This window comes from Dromiciops gliroides, chromosome 3 (genome assembly GCF_019393635.1).
Source record: "Dromiciops gliroides isolate mDroGli1 chromosome 3, mDroGli1.pri, whole genome shotgun sequence".
Lineage (NCBI taxonomy): Eukaryota > Metazoa > Chordata > Mammalia > Microbiotheria > Microbiotheriidae > Dromiciops > Dromiciops gliroides.
The window spans coordinates 261,204,698-261,232,271 of NC_057863.1; the positions used below are offsets into that span (position 1 = coordinate 261,204,698).

General features: G+C 37.5%; 1 protein-coding gene across 1 annotated transcript in view; it reads right to left on the reverse strand.

Annotated features, from left to right (window-relative positions):
• ABCG1 (ATP binding cassette subfamily G member 1) overlaps nucleotides 1-27,574 on the reverse strand; it is a 121,325-nt gene that overhangs the window by 11,645 nt on the left and 82,106 nt on the right. The window contains exons 9-14 of the mRNA XM_043994629.1: nucleotides 27,113-27,261; nucleotides 26,819-26,920; nucleotides 18,622-18,790; nucleotides 16,069-16,169; nucleotides 15,517-15,675; nucleotides 3,025-3,143 (exon numbers count right to left, since the gene is read on the reverse strand). Coding sequence (XP_043850564.1) covers nucleotides 3,025-3,143; nucleotides 15,517-15,675; nucleotides 16,069-16,169; nucleotides 18,622-18,790; nucleotides 26,819-26,920; nucleotides 27,113-27,261 — 799 coding nt within the window. The remainder of the gene's footprint in view (nucleotides 1-3,024; nucleotides 3,144-15,516; nucleotides 15,676-16,068; nucleotides 16,170-18,621; nucleotides 18,791-26,818; nucleotides 26,921-27,112; nucleotides 27,262-27,574) is intronic.

Here is a 27,574-nt window from a genome sequence, read left to right on the forward strand (position 1 = left end):
AATAGCCACAATTGATTGGCAAAAAAAGAATTCTGCTTCAACAAATAAATATGTTTTGATAATGAAACATATCAGTACTCTCTTCATGGAACAGAGGTTGAGGACTAATAGGGCAGAATATTGTGTACATTATCAAATGTATTGAACATGATAGAAGCTTTAATTTAATTGTTTTTCTTATAAGTGAGGGTTAAATCTAGAGTGGGGGAGGGTTTTGTATTTTTTTTTCTTCCAAATAGTGTCTGTGATTAAAAGCCAAAGGAATCAATAAAATGCACTTTAAAAATATGCTCTTGGGTGTAGCTAGGTGGTGCAGTAGATAAAGCACATGCCCTGGATTCAGGAGGACCTGAGTTCAAATTCAGCCTCAGATACTTGAAACTTACTAGCTATGTGACCCTGGGCAAGTCACTTAACCCTTGTTGTCCTGTCCAAAAATGCTTTGAACAACTTACTTGACATCGAATAATATATTGACTTGACTGAACAACTTAAAAAAAGCTAAACCTTTTTTTATCTATGCTTTATAACACAGTGTATTGCCTCAGGTCATAGACATTTTGTTTTTGTTGTTGTTTAAGGAGGTAGTCTGTGTTAAGGGTTAAGGGACTTGTCAAGGGTCACAAAGCTAGTAAGTGTCTCAGGTGTCAGTAAGTGTGTCAGGTCCTCCTGACTCCAGGGTCAGTGCTCTAACCACTGCACCACCAAGCTAATCACATATTTAGAAAAAAAAATATCTGATTTGTTGGTATCTATCTGCATCCCGAGAAAGAGCTGATAAGTACAAATATGTATTGAATAATTTTACATGAATATACCTATTTGTTTCTAATGGTAGTCTTCTCTAGGGTAGGGAAGGAGGGAAGAAAAAAAAGGGCAAAAAGAAATTTACATGATAATTTTGTTGTATATTTGAAAGGAATAGCAGGTCGTGCACAGTGGATTTGCAATTTCATGTGCAATCATCTTTTTTATTGTACTATGTTATGGAAATGCTTGTTTTATTCCATAAATTTAGAAAATGTCAAAAAGTATGCAAATTTCTAAAATCTTACTATGATTTTTTTTCCTTTGCTGTAATTTCTCTGGGTATATTGTAAATTATATTTTCCTGTAGTTGTGGTTTTTTTTTTTAATTTTTGCAGGGCAATGAGGGTTAAGTGACTTGCCCAGGGTCACACAGCTAGTTAAGTGTCAAGTGTCTGAGGCTGGATTTGAACTCGGGTACTCCTGAATCCAAGGCCAGTGCTTTATCCACTGCGCCACCTAGCTGTCCCCTGTAGTTTTATCCTTGAAATCTCTAATCCCATAGTAGTTCTTTATGTCACTTGTTTTCCTTTCTTTGATGATTTTCTTAGTTATCCTATCATTCCTTGCCTCAAACCATGAGGTTTAAGAATGTGCCCCTATTAAAGCACTGAAGAATAACTGAATTGCTATTGATGGTATTCTATACCAGGTGTAGAATGTCCACAACACCAGGACAATTAAAGACAATAGTAATTTTGTTTCAAAATAATAATAGTTAGCATTTACATAGTGCTCATTATGTCGCAGGAGCTGTGCTAAGCACTGTATAAAATTATCTCATCTGATCCTTACAATAATCCTGCGAGGTAGGCACTTTTGTTATTTCCATTTTAGAGATGAGTAAACTGGGGCAAACAGAAGTTAAGTGACTTACCCAGGGTCACACATCTAATTAAGTGTATTAAGCTGGATTTGAATTGATTTCTTCCTTACTCTAGGTCCAGCACTCTATCCAATGTGCCACCTAGCTGCCCCTCGACTTAGTAGTCTTTGTAGCCACCTCTGTAAGATAATAATCCATGGCCTTCTCTTTGAGTTACAGAGCAGGGGGCATTAGCAGAGAAGTGCTGTCATAAATCCTGGGTAGGCAGTAATGGCTTTAGGTCATTGTTCTCTCCACCTGCAGTTAGTTTTGATTTGATTCAGTAGCTACTGTAGTCAGAATCCTGAGTTAGAATCCAGTATGGGATTAGAGAAGGGAATAGGTTAAACATGAGATGAATAATAGAATCTTTTCTGTTTTTTTTTCTTCTTCAATTTTCTATGGAATTAGTTATTTTGCTGGACATTTATCTTTATTCTTCTTCAATTACAGCTCCTTTATTTTGTTTGATCCCTTTCTTACTGTTTTTTGAGAAAGAACTGAAAAGAATTTTTAACATGGTCATCTTGGAACACTTCCTAGTAGACATGTTAGAGTCATCTCTTCCAGCTATGTGATTTTGGAGAACTTTTTAGTTTCTCCAGTCTCTAAAATGAGGATGATGAACTAGATCAGGGATTCTCAGCTAGGGGTCCACAGGTCCCCAAGGAGTCAATGGATATTTTCATGGGGTCTGTGATGGGAAGAAAAATCCTTATTTTAGTACAATTGGTTTCATATGTAACTTTATACATTTTATTTTATGAATTTAAAAACATTATTCTGAAAAGAGGTCCTGAGGCTTTACCAGAATGTCACAGGGGTTCATGAATAAAAAGGTTAAGAACCTTTAGATTCGTTGATCTTTAAGTGCTAACATTTTATAATTCTAGGATAAAGTTATGGCAAGGCTATGTATCCATCTACTTCATCTTCCTTATTTTATATGGGGAAAAATCACAGGCATGGCAAATATATGTTTATTCATTTATTTGGAATGTTACAGACTTCATTTTTCATGCCAAATGTTTAATTGGAAAAAGACCTTTCTGTCCAATATAACGAAGATTTTGCTAGCTTTCATTAGCAAATGCTCATAGCATCAATTATGGAATCACAGCAATTCCTTTTTTTTTATTTTTGTGGGGAAATGAGGGTTAAGTGACTTGCCCAGGGTCACACAGCTAGTAAGTGTCAAGTGTGTGAGACCGGATTTTAACTCAGGTCCTCCTGAATCCAGGGCCAGTGCTTCATCCACTGTGCTACCTAGCCACCCCTCTAGAATCATAGCAATTCTTGCTAGTCATGACAGTTAAAAATAAAGGCAAATCAACTGGTTTTCCATATATTACCTGACATAAGAAATATAGGACATCCACTGCAGATATGCTGGAATAGTATCAAAACTGACAAAGAATCCTGAGAAAAGAAGGACCGGGATAGCTGTCACAGGTCCTACGAATGTTGCCACCTATACAAAGTAGAGAAAAATAGAGAAAGCTGACTTCAAGTGCACATGGGTGAAAACCAGGAGGTATTCTAACTTTTTTCTCAATAATTCAATTCAACAAACATTTATGATGCATATGCTAGGCACAGAAAACATTATCCTAGGCACTAATTATTTAAGAGAGACATGAACAAAATGATCTTATTTCTGAGACAATTACATACTGTTTGGAAGATAAAACATGTAAGGAAATAGAAGTAGTTTGAAGGACGTTAGGAAAGGCTTCACTGAAAATATGACACTTCAGCTTTAACTTGAAGGAAGATAAAGAGTATAAGAGATGAAGGTTAGGAGGAAATACATTCTAGGAAAAGGAGTTAGCCTTATATAAATATACAGAGATGGATAAATTCCTAAATTTGGAAAATATTGAGAAATCTGGCTAAGGTGAACTATAGATTGTGTGAAAGAGAGTAATATGAAATAAGACTGAAGCACACGTGCTGAATTTACTCTCCTAACACCCACAATCACTCAACCAAAGATCAGGTCTCCAGATTATAACTAGCTTCTTTCCCCTTGCCCCATCCAGGATTCTAGGGGACTCTGAAGGACTGAAGGAAGAGTGAATTTATAATTCTACATATCACGTACACCCACTGGTATGCTTTGCATTGATTATTAATTGATATCAAATAGCCAGCCCAACTTAATTAGTTTTTAGAAACAGGCATTACTAAGGTGGTATAATAAGAAGAGTTGACATAAAACACCCTCCCCCCCAAAAAAAACCCCACCCTACCCCTACCCCCAAAATGATAGACTCTCCCACAGAGGAAAAGGGACTGGAGCTTATAGAGCACATGTGACAAAAAAGGTAAACTCACAGCTCCTGGGAAGTCATTTGTTAGCATCCTCCAGGTGCTCTCCTTAGGGGTAGTATGGCTTTCTCCTTGGCTACTTGAGGGGAGAGCCCCACATGCTTAGGATTTTTGTCAGGGACCAGGTTTTCCCTCTGAGATAGGAGGGAAGATTTTTTATTTCCTTTTTTCTTTTTTTTTTTTTCATTGTTTTGAGTTGGGGAAGAGGCCACTTGCAAAGGCTAAGATAGGCAGTGATCTATGAGAACTTTGTAAAATGATTTTTTGTTCAATTGAATCACCACACATTTGGAAGTATGGAAGAATATCAATTGCTAGATTTGATAATGAACTTTTCCTAAGATGTTTACATTTAAGGCACAGTGGAAACCCTCAAAAGGATAATACAGAGACAACACTTGGTGCAGTGGATAAAGCACTGAGCCTGGTATCAGGAAGCCCTGAGTTCAAATCCAACCTCAAACACCAGCTCTATGACCCTGAGCAAGTCATTTAACCTCTGTTTGCTTCAGTTTCCTCAAGGATAAAGAGGGGACAGTAACACTACCTCGCAGGGTTGTTGTGAGGTTCAAATGAGATAATATCTGTAAAAAATACTTAGCATGGTGCCTGGAACATAGTAGGTGTAGAAATTTTTATTCCCTTCACCCAACCCCTTTGCCCCTTCCCCAAATCATTTGACAGTCATCCAGCATCTGATATTATGAATTTTGCCAAACCTACAGAGAACAGCAACTATTAGTCTTGGGAGAAGAGGGTAAAGCTGGTGATTGATTAACACATTCAATCCCTACCTCCACTTAAAGTAATTCATGATTGCTTTGATACATTATATTAGATGAGAATACATCTATTGAATCATTCAATCATTCCAAGCCATTTGACTATTATATGCCCTTATGCTCCACAGATTTGTATCAAATGGCTCAGAATTCAACCCAGGTATTCAGGAGTCTGACAGCATAGAGGGAAGAGCCATTCCAGCCAGCCCCCGAGAGGGAAGGTGGCGGGGAGAGGTGGAGCATCTCTTCTTGCTCCCTGCTCTGACCAGAGGATGACGTTGTGAACTTCAGAGACTTGGAAGAACTGGACTTCTCATCAGTGTCCTGGCAGAATCCTGGTAGAACAGCCACTAGCAACAGGATCTTCATTGGGAACTGAGGATAAACTAGAAACACGGAGGGATGGCAGCTTCAAGACTCTACAAGTAACCCAGAAGAAAACTGCATCATCATACCTAATCATAAGTCACCCCTTCAAGTGAGATGACAAGCAAATTGGGACTGTTGGGTTTTTTTCTGTAATAAAACATGTTGTATAAGTTACTTATCCTCTGCTTCAGTTTCCTCATCTCTAAAATGGGGACAATAATGCACCTGCCTTCTTCCAGAGGTGTTGTAAAGAACAAATAAGGTAATATTTGTAAAGGGATTAGCACATTAGCCTGGCACAGTAAGGCACTTAGTAAATGCTTGTTTCTGGCCCCTCTACTCTGGGGCCAAACACAAAGGCCAGATTTAATCATTGACCAACTCAAAAAAGAAAAGAAAATCAAATTTCCTGTCTCAGAAGAACAGCTCAGTCTCTAAAGAGATCCCAGAATATGTGGAACTCTTTCCATATGGCTTAAGAACCTGGAATAGAGTACAAGTCACTCCTGAACCCTTTAAGGGAAACACCAAACTGTCTAGGTGAAAGTACTTCCAGGATTCCTTTAGTGAATAGAATCATTCAACTGGCACAGGAAAAAAAATTCTAAAAATCCTTTTCTAGACAGGATATGCCAAAATTTTCCAGGGGCTCTTGTACTAAAGGCAATTCCCTTTGAGGCCCAGGCAAATTTTCTCTAGGTCCTATACCAAATGCCTCACACCAAAAAAAAAAAAAAAACCCAAAACCAAAACAAACAAAAACCCTAGTTTGACTTATAGGAAAACATACCAGAACGTTCTTGTACAATTGCAGTCTAAACAAAAGAGAGAAAAAAATGCTATATTTTCCTAGTGAATCCTGAAAACTAGAGTATTGAGTGAAAGAGAATCCTAGTTGAAGAATCTCTCCAGTGGGTTTGGCAAGTGCAAGGGGCTCATTATATATCTGGGACATTATGTAATTATGTCTCATTATGTAACAATGCTCTGGATTTAGTCTCCCCACACTCGGCTTGCACAGGTACTTCAGGTCCCCAGAGTAGCCAGATTCTCATCCTCTAGTGTCCAACTTGTGGTAGGCTACAAGCAGCCACAAAATCTGTGATCCATTTCTATTTGAGTTTGGCACCATTGGTCTAAGGGGCCCTGAAGGGCTGGAGTAGAATGTCTTTATAGTTCTATGACTCATAAGCCCCTACTGGTGTGTTTCATGTTGATTATAAGTAGATCCTAATTAGACAGCATGCTGACTTAATTAGCTGTGGTAGTTAATGACTATTTACGAAGGTGGCAGAAGCCTATAACAAACTCAGCAACAATAATCGACAGAGACCAGGGAAAGAGAGTGCAAACTTAGGGTGCTCATATGCCAGAAGAGTAAACTCATAGAGCCTGCAAGTCCTCAAGCTGTTCTCCTCTGAAATACAGTGTAGTGTTCTCCTCTGATACTTGTAAAGCCATGAAACTGCCTTCCTGAGTGTTCTTAGCTTGTCCTCAGCTCCTATTGCAGACCCAACTCCCAAGGCACTGATGAGAAGTTCTATTCTTCTTACCTTTGGAAGCTCACAAGGTCACTCTGGGGGGGAGAGGATGCTCTAAGCAGGGGAGGAGAAGATGCTCTACTTCTTCCTCTCTGGCCCCAACTATTCCACTCAGGAGCTCAGATAAAATGGCTTTTTACTGTCTCCTGCTAGACACTTGCATGCTTGGTTCTGGGCTTACTACATTAAGCCAAATCCACAAGGGATTTGGAGTGGGCATTAATACACTTAATGCCTTGGATTGATTGAATGATTTAATTGTTTTCTTGACTGATAAAAGCATTAGGGCTAGTTACTTTCTTTAAGAGGATTTGGGCCTGGGAGAATGGTAACTTTCAATGATTGACTGACTCAGTTCCCACATATTATGAAGGGCCTAAAAAAATAAAAACAATAGTTTATAATTTATCCTTGAGGCAATGGGGAGTGATTGATTTGTTTTTTGAACAGGGAAATAACATTAATGGAATAAAAAGCATTAATACAAAAACATGATGTCCCCTATAATGAGTCCCCTATATGTTAAGTATTATGCTAGGTTCTAGGATACAAATACAAAAGTGAGATAGTTTTTGTCCTCAAATAGATTACATTCTACACATATTACACATGTTAGGGGAATGATGCTCAGGGATGGCTATTTTGTCTGGGAAATTAACAGGCTTAATGGAGCTGTAAACATTGATTATTCTGCCTTTTACACTGGTATCACTACTTCTAAAGCAATAGATATGAAATAAGGTACAATGTACATGGTGGCAGAGAAGATGAAAAGATCCCAAGGAGGGAATAAGGAGGTGGTTAAACTGATGGGACATGACTCATCTGCATGGGGCTATCTAGAAATTAGGTGAATTTGCAACAAATCACTAGTCAGGACCTTTGAGCCACAGAGTAGGAGTTCTAAAACTGAGTTGATGGATTCCTTCTTGGTCAGAATTATGTCTCGGGGCAGCTAGGTGGCGCAGTGGATAGAGCACCAGCCCTGGAGTCAGGAGTACCTGAGTTCAAATCCAGCCTCAGACACTTAACACACACTTACTAGCTGTGTGACCCTGGGCAAGTCACTTAACCCCAATTGCCTCACTAAAAAAAAAAAAAGAATTATGTCTCAAGAAAGTTAGTTTGACAGCTGTGTGGAGGATGAATTAGGAAGGGAAGAGACTCAGTTAGAAGTAATATACCAGGTGAATAGTGATGTAGGGCTAAAGTAGGGTGGTGGCCAATTTGAATAAAGGGAATGAATGGGAGAGATATCATAGAAGTAGAATTATTAAGATTTGGAAAGTCGATATGGGAGTGATGGCATGGAATGAGTTCCAGATGATCCTGAGGTTCTGAACCTTCATTATTAGGAGAAAGTTATGGTTCTTCATAGGAACTGGAAAATTTGAAGGAAGATTAGTTTTAGGGGAAATGACGCATATGGGAAACCAGGGTGGTGAGGCCCACCAGGCAGATGAAAATGTAGGACTGGTAAAGTCACTTAAATCTGTTTGCCTCAGTTTCCTCAACTATAAAATGGGAATAATAATAGCAACTACCTACATGGGTTGATATGAAGATCAAATGAAATAATATTTTAAAGTGTTTAGCACATTGTCTCACACATAGTAAGTATTACTGAAATGCTAGTTAGTGTTATTGTTACTCATGAGAACATAAGAGTTGTTTCTTTCCCACGAAGCCATTTTTAAAAAGAAAATAGCATTTTAAAAGGGAAATAAGTCTATATCACTTAGAACTTAAGAATTTTAATTATCTATATTGGTGGGAGTACTGAGCATTACTGTCTCACATTTTGAAGTGAGAGAAATCAGAGTAACCACAATGCTTTTATAAGCAGAGGTTCATCTACCGTCTTGTAGAAGTGATGGCTAGGAGATTTAAAATGGCAATCTCCAGTTGAAATGCTTTGTTGTTGAATCTAGTGAGTTCATTACACATTTTCAGAACTTCCTCAGCCTTATTTATAATAAAGTATTTGAGTCTTTTCCTGGAACTCCACTATTTCAGTGATCAGATCCACACAGGAATTTCTATTTAGGAACTGGGAAGTTCTCTGGGGCACATCAAAGAATCTTCTCCTTGAGAAACTAAACCAGAGGACAGATAGCCTAGAGAGATAAGCAGAACCAAATTGGACTGAGCTAGCTTCAATCTCCACCCTTCATTCTGGTCTCCCTTACCCCTGGGGAGATAAATTTGGGTGTGGCTGCAGCCTTTGTGTCCTGAAGAGAAATGATAGCCACCCCTCACCCAATTCCTCCAGTCACTTCCAGTGGGGGATGGTCCTCCCTCACTAAAGGAACTTTCCACAGGCAGATGGTCCACCCCCATCAGTCCTCTATAAAAGTACCTGCCAGTCTCTGGTTTGAGGAGATTGGTACCTCTGAGCCAGGTGCTTTGTGCTATCTCCCCATGAGAAGTCCAAGGATTTTTTTCATGGCTTCCCTTCCCCTCCTCCCCCTTTCCTTTCCCTTGCCCCTAAATAAACTACCACCTTATTCTAACTACTTTTGTGTGCAAGAGGGTGTAATTCTTTAAAGAGGAATTCCTAAGAACCCCAACCTCTACCCCAAACCCGTACCCCATTTCCCCCATTACAGAACCAATTTTTGTGCCTTCTCACAGTTTTCAAAAGGTTGAACTACAGTGAAGATGTTAGTATTCTCTTGATATGTTACCCACTAGACCTTCTGATAAATTAGGGTGTGTTTTTTTCTGTTATCAATCATATTGTGTTGTTGTTCAGTGATTTCAGTCATGTCCAACTGTGACCCCATTTGGGTTTTTCTTGGCAAAGATACTGGAGTTGTTTGACATTTCTTTCTCCAGCTTATTTTACAGATGAAGAAGCTAAGGCAAACAGGGTTAAGTGACTTGCCCAGTGTCACAGAGTCACAGCTAGTAAGTGTCTGATGCCAGATTTGAATTCAGGAAGATGAATCTTTCTGACTCAAGGCCCAGCACTCTATCAACTATGCCACCTAGCTTTCCAAGGACAAAAGTTGATTTATGGCCCAGAACAAAATAGTCAGATTGTTCCAAAGGGCATTTTAATAGCATGGTCCATTTAGATTTCAACAACATAGAAATTTATAAGGGACAAAACCAGAAAGCTAAATATAAGAGAGGAGCCCTTTCAGATATAAAAGATTCTACACCCAGAGGCTGAGGCTTAAATAGTCCAATTACTTCTGAAAGAGCCAGTGTTATAATCAACTTTCCTCTAGAATTTGAATTGCATTCATTCCTTTGTCCTTAAGTACTCATTCTATGTTAATCATATCATTACATTCCCATTCACCATTAAAATAAGTGCATCAAAAATACTTCCCTTTACACAACCAAATTACCTTATCAACTGTAAGGTGGTTAAATTTAGCATGAGTTGTATGTACAATCTTTATGGAGATCTTTAAGAGTACATGTAGCACTATGATCCTGATGAAGAAGAAATTTCTAGTAATTACTAGAAATACAAAATGTTTTGTTTTCTACTGTGAACTGGTGATGAAGGAAGTTTTAGAACATCAACCTCTTGGGAATAATAGGAACTGGTAATGAAAAGTCAAGGAAATGGATAGAAAAAAATGAGTTGGAAAAAAATTTTCAAGCAAAGCCTCAGAGACAAGTGCAGCTTAGACACAAGTCAACAAAAATTGCTATAGAAGACTTAAAGCAAGTGTCAAAGAAGGAGCTAAAATTTTATTTTAAAAAACAAATGAAAACAGTAGAGGAAAGGATATTAAAAAGAGGCAACATGTAAAGGAGAAATATTTGGAAAAAGAATTAACAATTTGGAAAAAGAACTACAAACCTTTAACTTCTTGAGAGTTAAAATTGGCCAAATGGAAGCTAATGACTTCATGACACATTAAGAAATAATAAGACTTCTGGTGCTTCCACCTCCTTTCTTCTCCTTCCCTATTCGTTGCGTTTTGATTCTCACCTCCTATACTCCTCGACCTGCCAAACACAGAGGCCCCCCCATCAACCCCTTTCCCACCCTCCTCACAAGCTTTTCCCTTCCCGACTGGGGATAACAGGAGAAACTTCAGCGCCTGCCCCCTGCCCTACCAGCCCCCATGTCCCCTGCTCCGCACATCCCAGAAGTCTTGTTCAAGGGCAGCATTGAGTCAACTTTGCCTTGGGACATGGCTTTTCCTGTGCCCTACTTCTGCTTCCTCCAGAACCAGCTCTCACTTCCCATTCCTCCCACACCTTCTGGCACTTGTGAAATCAAGGGTTCATCCCTGGTCATCCTGTGGGTATTTGGAAGCAGAAGCATGTCAAAGAGAAACTAATATTAGTGATTCCCTCCCCATCCCAGAAGGGACTCAGGGAGACTCTCGTTTTCATTTCAGTATATCCCAGGTCAGATTAGGACCCTATTTAAAGGGGCAGTTGGAAGTATTGAGGAAAGAAAGATTATCTTACAGTTCAAATCAACTAGTATTATTTAAAGTTCTGCTATGGGTCAGCTAGGTGCTGGAAATACACATGAAGGAAAGCTACCAGCCTTCAAAGAGTACCCATTCTATGGAAGAAAAATAATATACACAGATACACAAATATATGTGTGTGTATATGTATATAATACACAGGAGTATATATTCATAGAAATATATGCATGTATATGTCCTATATGTGTATGTGTACATATGTATGTGTATGTTACACACAGGGCAGCAAGGTGACTCAGTGGATAGAGCACTGGGCTTAGAATCAGACTCATCTTCATAAGTTTAAACCCTGGACAAGTCACTTAACCCTGTTTGCCTCATCTATAAAATGAGTTGGAAAAGGAAATGGCAAACCACTCCTTTATCTTTACCAAGAAAACCCATCAAATGGGGTCAAAGAGAGTCAGAAACCACTGAAATGACACAGCAAGAACAACAAAAATTAGGCACACGAAGTAGTAGATGGGTGACCTTAAAGAAAAAAAGAATAATAATAAAGAAAGAAAAAATAAAACAAAAGTCTAAAAAATAGAGGAAAATGTGAAATATCTCATAGGAAAAACAACTAACATTGAAACAAGATTGAGGAGAGATCATTTAAGAATAACTAGACTTCCTGAAAGCCATGAACAACAACAATGACTCTGGACATATTTCAAGAAATCATAAAATTATCAGATATCTTAGAACCAGAGAAGAAGGTAGAAATTAATAGAACCCTCCAGTCATTTTTTGAAAGAAACCCCAAAATCAAAATTCCCATAAATATCATTGCTAAAATCCAGAGCTCCCAAGTCAAGGAAAAAATACTACAAACAACCAAAAAGAAAGAATGGAAGTACTAAAGAGCTACCATCAGGACCATACAACACAAGTGGAGAGTTTAGATTGTGATATTCTAGGAAGTGAAGGAAGCAAAGAATCTAGATTTTTCAACCAAAAATAACCTACCCAGCAAAACTAAGTCTAATCATAATGGGGGCATGTGTGTGTTTGTGTGGTGTGTGTGTTGGGGGTGGGGGGAGGAGGGTGGATCTTTACTGAAATAGAGGACTTCCAAGAATATCTGATGACAAGACCAGAGCTGAGCAGAAAATGTGATATACAAACATAGGAGTCAAGAGAAGCATGAAAAAGTAAACATGAATGAGAAATTATAAGGGACTAAGCAAAGTTATAAACATTCTTATATAGAGAAATGATACATGTAGCTACTAAGAACTTTATCACCAGGGGTCATAGAAAAAGTATAATTAGACAGATGGCCTGAGTATAATTCTGTTGTGTTTGGATGAACTTAAAAGAAGAACATAATGAATGGGGAAGTGGAATGCACTGGGAAAAGGGGAAAGGAGAGGAAGAATGGGGGAAATTATCTCACATAAATGGGTTGTACAAAGAACAATATACAACAAAGAGAGGGAGTGAGCAACGCTTGAAACTTATCTGAGTTGGTTAAAGGAGGCAAGAATATGCAAACAAACAGCTGGATACAGAAATACATTTTACTGGACAGATAAATAGGAAGGAAATAGGTTAAGGCAAAAAGGGGTAAAAAGAGAAAGGGTAAATTAAAGGAGACAATCAGAAGCAAAACAAACTCTTTAAGAGGGGGCAAGGGAAAAAGAGAAGGATAAGTTTAAGAGAATAGGATGAAGGGAAATACAGAGTTAGCAATCATAATTGTGAATGTGAATGGGATGAATTCACTCATAAAATGGAAGATAGCAAACTGTATCAGAGAACTAGTAGCCAACAATATATTGTTTACAAGAAACACATTTGAAGTAAAAAGATACCCAGAGAGTTAAAATAAAGAGCTGGAGTAGAATCTACTACATTACAAATGAAGTAAACAAAAAAAAGTCAGGGGCAGTAATCATGATCTCTGACAAAGTAAAAACAAAAATAGACCTAATTAAAAGTGATAATAGGGGAAACTACCATTTTTTCTAGAAGGTACCATAGACAATATATTAATATCAATATTAAACATATATGGTATAGCACATGGTATAACATATGGTAAACACATGGTATAGAATCTAAATCCTTAAAGGAAAAGTTAAATGAGTAACAGGAATAGACAGCAAAACTATAATAATGGGAGAACTTTACTATATGTGTATGTGTATTTATGTATGTATGTATGTATTTATGTATTTCCTGATTGTTTGCTTGACTTTGCTGTTATAAATTATTTTCTCATTCTTTTAGGAAGGTAGGTGGTAGAAATAGTTTACTCCGACAAAACCAATGATTAAATATTATAGAGCTAAGGGGAAATTTTGCAAGCCATAGGAATAGTAGTAGATAACAGATGAAAAGTAATACTTCAGCTCTATCCACATGAAAATATAGCTTCCAACCTCATCATCCAGTTTAAACTGCTCTCTGCAATTTCATCCTTCTATAATTTTCTGCAGCTTTGGACACTGTTGAGTGCCCTGTTCTCCTTGATAATCTTTTCTCTCTACATTTTCATGCCACTCTTCTTTCCTGGTTCTCATCTATCTGAACTCACCTTCTTAATCAATTCTACTGGTTCTTTATCCTTATCATTCCCAATAACTATGGGTGTCACCTCTTCTCTGTCTATATTACTTTTATTAAGTGATCTCATAAGCTTCTATGGTTTCAATTTCAACCTTTATGCAGGCAATTCGCATATCTATTTGTCCAGCCTTAACCTTTTCTATTACTCTGACGGGTACCAACATCCTCCCAGTCACCTAGGTTTGTAACCTAGGTGTCTACCTTGATTCCTCCTTCTCTCTCACCCCCTGTGTCCAAATAGTTGTCAAGTCCTGTTTCTACCTTTGTGTCCCTTCTCTCCTCTGACACTGTGATCACCATGGTGTAGGCCATCCTCATCTCCTGCCTGCACTATTTCAATAGCCTTTTGTTTGGTCTCCCTGTATCATTTCCCCCTTCATCTTTTCCAAAAGATTTCTGTCTCAATTATTTCCTCTCTTTCTACTCTTCCATCTCTCCTTTTCTATTGGCTTTTTACCTGCTACCTGAAAAATACACCTAAGCTTTGCTGGAAGTCACTCAACCTCACTCAACTTCATTTTAAAAATGGGGAAAACAATTCACCTACCTCTGAAGGCTTTTGAGGATCAAATGAGATAACATACAGATAGTGCTTTCCAAAACTTAAAGTACTATATCAATACTGGTTATCATATCATTATTATTATTTCATGAACCAAAATCTGAGCTTTAAATCATTTTTCCCAAGGGCATAAAGAGTTTAAGACACAAAAAACAAAAGAATCAAAACTCCTCCCTTTGGAGGTCAGGTTTCCCCAGGTTTAAGCATAGTTCATGTGCATGCATGGGTCCTGGACTCAGAGAATTGGGACCCTCCACTACAGAGGGAGATGGTGAAATTTCCCTCCTGAGCCATTGTTACACATTACTCGGTTTTCTGAGGTCTTCAGTTTAGCAAGCCAGGCTTTATTGATGCTCCTCACACACACCACCTCAGGTCTGGTTTCTGTGCCTTTATCCTGGCTATTTCCTAAGCCTTGAAGTGTTCTTGCTACTCTCTTCCACCTCCTCAAATCCCTTCTTTGTACCCCCCCCCTCCAAAAAAAACCTCAGGTAAAATGTTACCTTCTTAAGGCCTTTTTTCATACCCCCAGCCACAAATTCATCTCCCCCCAGCAATAATCTTGTGGTGTGTGGTGCATTTTTTGGTGTCTGTGGGTATATACATACATACATACATACATATTATCTTCCCTGATAAAAATGAAATTTCCTTGAGGAAAGGAACCATTTTATTTTTGTTTTTGTGTCTCCAACACCTAGCACAGTGCCTGGTGTAGAATAGGCACTTAGCTAGTACTTATTGATTTATTGACTGATTAATGAAAATCAATGAGGCCTTTCCAGAGGAAATTGAGTAAGGAAAAACCAGAAGAGAAAAGATTTGTTACAATCAGAAACCAGTAAGGTAGACTGAGTCAAGTCTTAGGATTCTCCCTGGTAGAAGAAAAGTATTGTCTACATATGTGGCAGGGTGGCGATGGGATGAGGAAGTGGTTCTCTGGCCTGTGGCACCATATCAAAACAGGAATAAACAAATCCATAAGTGTTTCAGGGAAGCTTATTTTGGATGCAGTAAGGAAACACTTCCCATCCCAAAATTCTGTCTCAGTTCATAATAAACACAGAATATCTCCTAAGAAGGATGTCATGAACTCAGCTTTAGGATTTCACTAGAGGTTGAGGAAGACAAATCAAGTTTAACAATCTGTTGACAAAACAGCTATCTAAAATGCCTAATTAAAATATCAAATAAAAGTCTATAGTTTTGTTTTGTCTTGTTTTTTACTTTATACCTGTAATGATGTAGAGGCTGCACCAATCAGGAGACCCAGAGACTGAGCCACCAGTGATGTCATTGTCCCCAATGCGGCAAATAGGACAAATCTGAGAGCATCAGATGGCTGAGAAGTCATCCAGTATACAATACTGCAATAGGCTACTGGAAACATGATCTGACAAAGAAAATGCATGAATTATTCTTAGGGAGAAGTTTTATGCATGTAAGGTAATAAAATGCACAGTACAAGCAACATGATTTAATTATACTTCATCCCTTATATATTGTGCTCTGTGGCAATGATGCTTATTAGCAGGATTAATTGATCAGTAGCATTCTGTCAAATGACATTTTTTTGCTGCTTGGAAATTAAGAGACAACTCACACTTTCTGCTCAGACAGGAAATTAAGACAGGAAACTACACTCCAAGGTGAAAGCTCGCTCTATTCTCATCCTGTCCTTTTCTCTAGAAAACCACAATCTAATGAGACTAACAGTTTGCCACCCCTTTTCTGTAGAAAATAGAAAATATTTCCCTTCTCAAATAATACTATAATATTAATTTACCTGAAAGGGAACATCAGCCATGGTCTTGGCCAGGTAGTAGGCCTTTAGACTGTACCAATAATTTAGATGTTCTCTAAGAAAAACTCCCATCTCAAGAGGAACTATAGAGAATATGAAAAAAAAATTAGTAATGAATACCATATAACACATAAAATATGATGGGCTTACAGTTTCTGATATCATTCTGTGCTATGACTCAGTACGGTCTAGCAATGTTAATGTAGAAAAAGCTGTTACAGTAGTTGAATTATTTTGTATCTTAAGCATGGCTTATCACAAAATGTATCTCTCATTTAAAAAATACCAATAAATATTGTTTTCCTTTTCAAAATATCCTCTTTTTTATTGATATCTTTTCATTTTCTAAAATCTCACATTCATTTCTGAATGTATACCCTTTCTCTGTCCCAACTTTATGGTTTATCCTTTTTAATAACAATTTCACAAGAGGAACAAAGGGGGTAATTTATCAAAACTAACCAACATAATAAATATATCCAATAATGCACTATTCTTTATTCTATCTCTGCAGTGAAAGAAGGTAGGTACATTTTAGAAACTCATCTGTGAGGCCAAACTTTGTCATGATAATTACAGAACATTCAGTATTTCGGTCCCGTCATTTTATTTTCTGTTAACATTACTATATACACCGCACATGTTATTTTCCTAGTTCTACTTTGTTCACTTGTCATAATTTCATTTCAATTTTATGATGCTTCTCTCAATTTTTCATATTCCTTGTTTCTTATGCTGAAGCAATATTTCATCACAAGTATTGACTATAACTTATCTAGCTATTCTTTATTCAATAGGCATCTACTTAGTTTCCAGTTCATCACTAGCACAAAAACTGCTAGTATGAAGAATTTTGTTGTATTTAAAGGCCTTGTCTTTCTGGATTTAACTTTGGGAACTATGCAGAGAACAGTATCTTTATATTAAAGGTATAGGGAAATATTAGTAATTTTTTAAGCATAATTCCAAATTGACTTCCAGAATGTTTGGGTAAATTCATAATTCTACCAATGGTGTGTTAATGGATTAGTTGTCCCACACCTTCCAACATTAGCTGTTTCCACTTTTTGTGATTTTTGCCCAATTTGCTACATGTAATGTAAAACCTCACAATTGTTTTGATTTGGATATTTTTATCATTAGTGATATGGGGTAGTCTTTGATATGGTTGTTAATAGTTTTCAGTTCTTTTTCTTTGAGAATTGGTTTTTCGTATCCTGTTACCATTAATCCAGTAAGGAATGGTTTTTGGTTTTCTATATTTGTGTTAATTCCATATATGTAAGTTGCATATAAAACCCTTATCAGAGATATTTGATAAAAATGTATTTTCCCATCAGCAGATTCCTTTCTTATCCTAACTTTGTTGATTTTGTTAGTATAAAAGATTTTCAACTGCACATAACCAAAATAACCTTTATTTCCCATTTGGTCATGAATTCTCTCTCAAGCTATAATTGTAGAGCATTCCTAATCCCATTCTCTTCTAATTCATTTTATGATATGACCTTTTAGTTTCAAGTCAAATTGCTAAAATATTTTATAACTAACTAAATACAATTTTCCCTTCCACATCATGACTCCCCATCATGGTTTCAATATGTCATGGGTCAGCAAAAGAAATTAAATTTGGGGGGAGTTTTGTAGAAGCCACAGACTATGACATGTGACAGCAGATGACACAGAGCCTATGAATAAAAACTTAGCTCAAATTTTACAATAAGGTACTGTAAAAACCCCATAAGAGAAAAAGAAAAAAATTAGACTTCTCTGGTAGAAAGGAAGGGCCATTTTTTTTATATGGATTTTCCAGATTTTGGGAGCACCATACCTCTAACCCCAACAATATAGTAGGGATAACTATAGTAAGTCAAATGACAATGAGAGCATATACTAATGATTAGTCATTTTAGATTTTAATTTTAAAAGTTTTGTTTTCTCATACTTGAATTCTTTCAAGATTAGCCAAACTTTTCCTTCTCCCCTCCTCTCCCCTCCCTATGGTTCTGAAATGAGAACAGAATCAACTATATAATGCTGACTAATTTTCCAAACTTAAAAAAGTACCACTTTCCAAAGATGGTTGTTTTCTCCTGATATTTCATTCTAACAGATATTCCAACCAGATTAAGGTAAAATTAGTCTATCTAAAGCACTATCATCCCAAAGAACTAGTCAATAGAAGCTTGATGGGGGTGTAGAAGAGGTAGTTGTAACAATGGACTTAACACTGTATGATCTGAAGGATTATAAGAAGTATCTCTGCCACCAGTGATAACTGGTGCTCAAAATTCCATAAGGGATACATTTCTATTGGTTAAATTAAGCATTGCACTATCCTTGTGGTCCTTTTTATAAAATTCAAATATTTCAATTTATGAAATGTATTCTTCCCAAGAACATATTTTATAATCAAAGTTTTCCAATAATAACTCCCAATTTAGAGAAAATGTAGACTGATGTCACATCTCAACAGGCATGATGCTTCTTTCATCCCTCATATAAAATAAAGATGTTTCTGCCACGATTACTCACATGTGAGGACAGTAGGCATTAGTGCAGCAAACATAAGGAACAACATGGAAAAGAAGAGGAAACCAGAGTTGCTCAAGACTTTCTTTGCCTCATTCCCAATTCCTAAATATAGCAAGCCTATGAGAAGTCCAATCCCAATGTGTGATGTGATCCTTAAATGTGTCAATACCTGAGGAAAAACATATTTTGCTCATTATTATTTTTGTATAATTTTGTATTAAATTAATTACACAACGAAAACAAATAGGTAACAATGTAAATTCATCAGTAAATTCATTATCACTGTAGCATATAATATATTTTGCTCCTTAGATTCTCATTGATATTTGCCTTTAACATTCAATTTAGGTACAATTTCCTCCCTGATACTATCTGTGCTGGACTGGCTCTGGCTCAGGCCAAAATCTTGGTATTTTGAGTTACATACTGGAACAAAATGATGCATTGTAGGTAATTCAACATTTAATCAAAGATTAACTTAATTATTTAGTCATAGCGAGAGAAGGATATTCACCAAGTGAATGCATTGAGGATACTTCAAGTTGATTCCCCTGAGCAAAGGTATCTGAGTTCACTGTCATGCACTAAGCATGATATAGTGCCTAGAGCTTCTTGTGACTGTTTTATACAGGCACTGCACTAAGAACTGGGAAGACAAAAAGAGACAATATACAGTGCTACCCTCAAGGAGCTTACAATCTAATAGCAGTATTGAGGGCCCAGTTGAAGTTGTGTAACATAAACTTGTAGTAGACCCAGAAAGTGATGTCAACAGGCTAAGCCTTCAGTCTCTGAACCAACCAACTCTTGATACCTTTTAAGGAGAAACTAGACTAACTTGCATGAGGGCAGAGGTTATAATATTGCTCCTACAGCACTTCACCCCTGGGTGGAGCACCTTAAAGTCTTCTGCCTTTATACTAGAGGACTTCAGCTTACATATTACTTGTTTAAAACATCCTAACCTCTCATTTCCTCAACCTACTCACTTCTCATAACCCCCTCCACCTCATCTCAGTCATACACAAATACGGTCATACTCTTGATCTTGCCATCACCGTGTTCAAGAATTTGGAAATTCCCTTATTTGATCATAGTGTATTATTGATGTTCTATCTCTCCTTCCACCTTCCCTTACCTAACTCTACTCTTTTTTCCACACTGTGACCTCTAGTCTTTTTAAACCTCAGTTTTCTCCTAAACTATTTCCCCTTCACTAGCCACTCTCTCAACTTTCCCCCATCTTGATCCCTTAGTGAATCAATTCAACTCTACACTATCCTCTTCTCTTGAGTTCCTAGCCCCCTTGTCATTTCATTATTTTCACCCTGCCAAGTTTCAGCTTTGGATCACTGACACTATTTACCACCTTTGCTCCAACACATGTTGCTGAATGAAGGTGGAGAAAAAGCATACAATCATTCTGAGAGGGTGCAGTGCAAATTTATGTTACATGACTTCAATTGAGCCCTCAATGCTGCTATTAAATAGTAAACTCCTTGAGGGTAGGACTGTGTTTTGCTACTTTTTGTAATCCCAGTTCTTAGCACAGTGCCTGTAACATGATAGACACAATAAATTTTTGCTGACTGACCATTCTACAGCAGAGGTGTCAAAGACATGCCCCATGTCATATGTCCTGAAAGACTCCCTAGAATGTGGCCTGAACTAGATTAAAATGTAAATGGGGACTATTTAAAAAACTAAATAAAAATATAATAAAACAAAGATAACATTAACATGTAGTTTTCTAAGTCAAAACATGCCCCTGTGAGAATTGGAATGGCACCCCTGCTGGAGAGATACTGTAGGGAAGCTCCGCCATGAGGAGAAAGCATGTGATTTAGAGACCATGTGACTTTAGCATCCAGAAGTTACATCTATAGAACCACCTGTGGGACTTGTCAATCAGAGCTACCAGCCAATTAGCTTGGAGCTGTGTGTGTATAGCCCTGCTTCCTGTTTCACAGACAGCTTCTAGGAGAAGCCCTTGAGGATTGGCCTCTTTTCATCTGGGAAATGAGAGTGGTGGCAGATGGAGAACGGGGGGCGGGGGGGAGGAGGGGGCGGCCCTCTTAGTCATTTGGACACCAGCATGGTGGTGAGAGATTTCACGTGGGCTGCTAAGAAAGGAAATTGATTTCTTTCTCTCTGGCTATACCAAATTAGATCTGAGCTAGGATTTCCATGCTATAAGGAATCTGTTCTCAATCTCTCTCTCTCTTCACTAACTTATAATATATATTTTAATAAATCTTTAAAAGCCTAAACTCTTGTTGAATTTATCAGTGATTTTAGCCAGCTTCCCCCCAAGACTGGCGGGGCAGATTAGGACCCACAATTTAGATTTTAAAAAACACACCCCACAGAGATCCTTATGTATGGTTTAGTGGCCTCTGTTTTTATTTGAATTTGACACTACTATTCTAAAGGATCTTCCAAGAGTTACAATTGACTTTAGGACTCTTGCTGGCTGACTGTGATTTTTGATATTCAAGAAGATTGATATAGGTAGCATTAAAGGAGGAAGATAAAAACTAAAAGTGAAAATATTTTTAAAAAACATTAAAAATGTAACTGTTCCCTGAAGAAATAATATGAAAGAACAAAATGAAAAAATCTTAAGCTTGCCCCCCAACCCCTTATTGCTAAAAAATAAGCAACCTCTCAGCAATGCTACCCCTTAATCCTCTAAACCCTCCCTCTATAGGAGTTGTACAACGACCACTGCGTATTGTATCAGCATTATTTTGAAAGGATTAATTAAATCTAGATTACAGTAAGCAATGATCTATGGTGGGTATAGTTCTCTCTTTTGCTAATGGGCTATTCCTACTGCTGGGGGCCACTTTGCTGCATTGTCTGCTTGTAGGTCTCTATTAAAGGTATATGTAACACAGTAGATGTATAAGGTATGGCGGGGGGGGCAGGGGATGGGATGGTGGAGGGAAGTAGGCTACATAATTGTAGATCAAAGTTGGACACACTTAGGCAGCATGGACCAACTCTCAGGTGAAGGAGTACTTGAGTGGGACATGAGTTTGGTGTGTCATTTTTGTTGAGATTTGGTGGTAGGACATGGACTAATTATTATTCATTTCACATTGGGCATATGCACAACATCTCAAACATATACACATCATCTCAAAGCTATGAGCAGCAACTTAGAGTTAGTTCATTAGCATAGCATTTTTTTTCTGGGTGTTCTGTTGCTCTTATTGTGCATATCTAGAGTTTATCTGAAGCTTGAAGACCAAGGGCAGTTAGCAGGACTGAAGGACTACTACATTAAGGCCTAGCTAACTTCCACTAATTTGACACATAGTCTCAGGTTATAGCTTTAGTTAATTTATGAAGCATTTGCCATTGCCTCCAATATTTCTCTAGCTTATGAAACAGTTTGCAAGTAATCATGCTCTGTTAATTTATGGGACAGTATGTAAATGACTTCTAGTTTCCCTTTGCAATCTTACTTCTTACTATTATTACCTTATGCTAGCTATTTATAAAATTACTTACTATACTAGCTGGCAGGGGAGGGGAAAGTCAGAACAAAATACAATTTCAACACAGTATAGTATTAGCATATCGTTTAAAAATTCCTATTTCTATCCATTCCATGGATAGCATTGAATGGGGGAGGCTCTCATATAAGGAATAAATGGAAAGGTTGATCCCTATGTGTAGTATTCAGGAGGTATGATTATTTCCTCATTAAAGGTATTTTGGCCAAGGGGAATGGAAAACTAAAATAGGGTTTGGGATACCAGAGCTTCTAGTTTGTGGGTGACACACATTTCCCTGTCTCCGTTTTTATTTGCTTTGGCTTCAAGGACTTATCTCTACAAGGTCTAGGAGGATATGGATAAAAATATATAATTCTTTGTCTTATTATAGGCTTTCCTGTTTTTGAAAATTTATCCTTACATAGGATACAATTTCAATGTACCACCATTATGTTTGGAACTTCCAAATGGAGTCCATGTCTGCACTTCTTCCTCTCGTTCTATTAAATTGGGGATGTATCTCTTGTCCCTTTAAACTGAGTAGAGATGGATAGAGCTTCCATGCCAGCATGAATCACAACAGATAAGGATTTAGCAGCAACTGGATTCTCTTTTATATAAAGGTATAAAATGGTGGCATTGAAAGAATGGTGAACAATTGGAAGGGGGGCGTCAAGGAGATTGCACTGTTGATCTCCTATCACTGAGATATATTCTGTCATTATCTCTCCAATCACTCCTGTCTCACATAATGAAGAGGCCTTATTCCTTACCAGGGATAACACTTCAAGTTCTTCAAGTGATCCCATTCTATCCTGTCTCCTTGAACAGATTTCCCACTCTACATACCTACTTTTTCCACTTATTTTAATCTCCCTGTCTACTGGCTCATTTACTACCTGCATATAAACATGCTCATGTTTCTCCCATCCTCAAACTTCTATTTCCACTATCACCCTATATTTCATGCCTTTTGTAGCTAAACTTCAAAAATCCATCTGTAATAGGTATATCTACTTTCCTCCCACTCTCCTCTTAACCCCAAGAGTCCCCTTACAATATAGACTTTGAGCTTATAATTGCACTAAAACTGCTCTCCAAAGTTACCAACAATTTCTTAATTGCTAAAGCCAATGGTGTTTTCTCAAGGAGATAATTCACATCGCCGTCTATTCTTTCATTCATTTGGATTTACTTTATTGTATCTTGATTTCTCATAAGGTCATTAGCTTCCGTTTGTTCAACCCTAATTCTTAAGCAATTATTTTCTTCAGAGAGCTTTTCCATTTGGCTTTTCACATTGTAGACTTTTTTTCATGACTTTCTTGAATTACTCTCATTTCTCCTTCCATTTTCCCTCTATCTCTCTTACTTTATTTTGGCATGTCTCTTCTTAGCTCCTTGCCTAGAACCTTAGCTTGACAAGGGGTAGAATAAGGGATAGGTCATCTGGTACTTAAAGAGGGACTGTCCATTTAACAAAGACTGGGCTTTCTCATGTGTAAATAATTAAAAGGTTTCTTCATTTTGCCTTACATTTTCTCTCTCTTAGATGCCTCCAAAACACAGTCCCCAAAAATTCAAGTTTCAAACACATCATCCAAATTGGTAAAATCTGGGATTGAATTTGCTGGAGGTATTTCTCTCAATAGCAGCAAGATTAAGGTGGAAAGCCTCAGAAAACAGGGATACATTCAAATTGTGATTTTTCCACATTAATCGTGGGGATTGATTTAGTGATTTGTTGCAATATAGCTTGCCTTCTTGTCAAAACACACTCTACTGACACTCACTCTACTTTCCCTTCAAATTAAGGTGATCATCATGTACATTTTTAGTAGATCCAGTTTACAATCCCATGATATCCCTGTATATTTCTTAGATTTATGAGTAGTTTCATTCCATTGACGAGAGTGGAATCTCAATCAATGGTATTGCCAGAACCCAACTGGACAGTGTTTCATAGTTTAGACTTTCACAGTCACTGAAGTGGTCTCAGAGCACACTAAATCCTTGGTGTGTATTATCCTGCTACTGACCCATTATTGTTTATGTAATGGATTGACCTTTGAAGTGGTTATTATTATCTTGTTATCTTTTTTGAAGGAGTTGAGATAGAAACATAAAGGAGAATCGAAAAAGAAACCAGATTATGTCTCAAGGTCATTATTATTATTTTCTACTTAAAATAAAATAACTAGTTTTTGTAATTAAATAAAAACATTGGGATATAAGAACATCTTCTGAGGGCTCACTGAAGCTACCTTTGGAACAAGATACATCCAGGATGATGGGAATGATATGTTCTTCAACTAGTTACCCACACAGTTTTGATTGATTTCATTAATGCTTTACATTTTAAAAACTTTTTTATTCCATATAGCTTAAAGAATGAGTATTTGGTATAGTGAAATCTCTCAAAATATTGCTATCAAATTTTTGTGGATCAATATTATTTGGTGATTATGGACAATAGTTTTGTATGTGATAATGTTACAGTTCTTTACGTTTTATTTTTTGAATTTTCAAGTATATTTGAAAGTCTCTATTTGTCACATGGGCATTTGTTACCTGTTAGTTTAGCTTCTGAATAATAATTTTAGCCACCAAGTTGTTTTATGCTAGGTATGCAGTGGGTGCCAAATGTTTGCAACCTAGTGATTTATAGCTGTTTTTACTGTTTCCTTGCAAGATTTTCTTTGAATAAGAAGTCTGGGCTCATTAAAATATAATTATTATCATAATCATTATTGCATTTGGTAAATTGTACAGTACTGTCAATGTACCGTATTCAATGACACCAATTATTTTCCCTGAAAAAAACCCATCCTTTTTCATTTTTTAAATTGTTTTTCTTTTTTTTTTAATTGTTTTTCAATTGCAGGTAGATTTTTTTGACTTCCAAATTTTTCTCCCACCCTCCCTCCCTTCCCCCTCCCAAAGCCAGCAAGCAATCTGATATGTTATATATCACAATCATGTTAAACATAAACCCTATCATGTTAATATTAATACATTTGCCGTCGACATTGGGTGTTGATCAACTGTGATAGACTAGATTCTTCTCACCAATCCAATGGTACAAGAAAGTTCCAAAGGACTCATGATGGAAAAGGCTCTCCAAATCCAGAAAAAAAAAGAAACTGCGGAATATGGACGCTGATTGAACTATACTATCTCTTTGGGTTTTGGTGCTGTTGTTTTTCTTTTTTGAGGTTTTTCCTTCTTGCTCTGATTCTTCTTGTATAACATGACTAATGCATAAATATGTTTAATGTTATATATCAGATTACCTGCTGTCTAGGGGAGAGGTGGAGGGAGGGGAAGGAGGGAGAAAAATTTGAAATTGGAAATCTTATCTAAACAAAGGTTGAAAACTTAAATAAATAAATAAATAAACAAAAAATATTAATACATTTGCATTGATCTATATAGATTTAAACTCATGGAATAGTGCAATATTTGAAGAATCAAATTTATGGGTCACCAAAAGGGGAACTGGAGAGATGTATACTAGGTACAAATACGTTGTAGCATATTACCAAAGCTGACTTACATGCAAAAAAAATGGAATTGAAAAATCATCCAAAACAGGTATAATTGGAAAAGAAGGCAGCCTATCATATGGAAGGAGTAAAGGATAACAGAAAAATAGTTCATGTACTGCCTCCCTATGGAAAATTTGTATGGCATCTTATGAACAGTTGCCCTCATGGTGCCTGCTGCTACAGCTAGGAACCTTGCCTAGGGCTTGATTGCCCCTGTGTGTGACAATAAGTTAGGAGCTGGTGGGAATGGCTGACTCCTTCACAGGAGTTGCCTTCCTTGATGATGGTTGTAAAACCTGGGCTAGAAGCCAAACTGGTGGTATGTGGGTGATGCCACTCTCACAGCTTCTTTGCTCACTCAACTTTTGGTGGGTTTTAATCAGCTGGTGATGATAGGGAAGGTGGGTGTCTTGTCCACAATGATTTCACTGATCATTAATGGCTTGGGGGATGGAAGCAGGTTTGGTGCTTTTGGAAAGGCACTGATATTCACAAGGCTCTTGGGCTCAGGGTTCCTTAACTATCTCCTTCAGGGTATTATATGACATAGTGGTCAAGCTAATAGTGGTGGTGGTCATTTGACTTGCCTGGGAAATGCTTTCCTCCTGTCTCTGCCTCCAAAAGTCCTGCTACTTCCCAGAATGATAGGATTTGTATAGGTGAAGCAGAGGGAGGGAAGCCAGGAAGGTGTCCTAATGAGCCATAATTAATGAGCTCAGGAATCAGTCTCCTTGAACCTTATGAAGCATCCAACTACCCTAGTTTAAGAACACAATTACTAGATACCATAGTACTAATATAGGGTAGCTAGGAGGCACAGTGGATAGAGCTCTGGGTATGGAATCAGGAAGATTCATCTTCATGAGTTCATATCTGACCTCAGACATTTGCTAGTTTTGTGACCCTTGGCAAACCACTTAACCCTGCTTGCTTTAGTTTCCTCATCCATAAAATGAACAGGAGAAGAAAATGGCAAACCACTCCAGTATCGTAGCCAGGAAACCCTCGAAATGGTGTCATGGAGAGTTGGGCACAACTATACAACTATTATGCCTATTTAAAATATGGAAACATTCCGAAAGACATTGTTAAAGGCATCCAAATAGGATTCTCTTGCATAAGAGCAATATAAAGTAGCCTTACCGAATCTCTCATGATGCTGAGAAATGTTCTTTTGAAGAGGATACAGAACTGAGTGAGGCAGCTGGCTGAGAAGCTGTGACAGCCTTCAGAAGAGACAGAGTTCTGAAGAAATAAAAGAGAATACTGAAAGCCAAACTCCAAAACGAAGGTCTTTGTTTTCGTTTTCATTCTTTCGGGGGGATGTTAAACACCGCCACATGCAATAGAGCACACAATGTAGCATGCAGTTTTTCCTCTTGTTCCCACTTTAAAAAGTTGACATTGCAACCCCTTTTATCATTTTGCCTACTTTACCTCTTCAGAGTGCCGGTGCCAAAGGAAAGGGTTCAAGTCAGCATCACCCCCATATTCTCTCTTGAATTCAGTGTCACACATACCCTCTCGTACAGCTCTCACCAGGCGACTATTTTGATCACCATATTCACCAGATGCAACCTCCATTACTAGATGAAATATTTAGAAATGAAGATCAGTCACGGCCTGCCAAGGGATACTCATATAAATACTAATATCCTTTATATAAAGGACATTTCACTACTACAAATAATGTGACTGTTTTTGTAGAGGAAGGAGGAAAAACATATATGTTTCATAATAATTATGTCAATTCCACGTCATAGTAAAATATCAAAATCATTTAGAAGTAACAGGAGGAATTGGGAAGGTAGATGAGAAGAGCTGTTGATGTCATCAGAGCCAGAGGACCTATTTAAACACACCTAGGCAATCCCCAACCCTCTCCTTTCTTGTAGATGG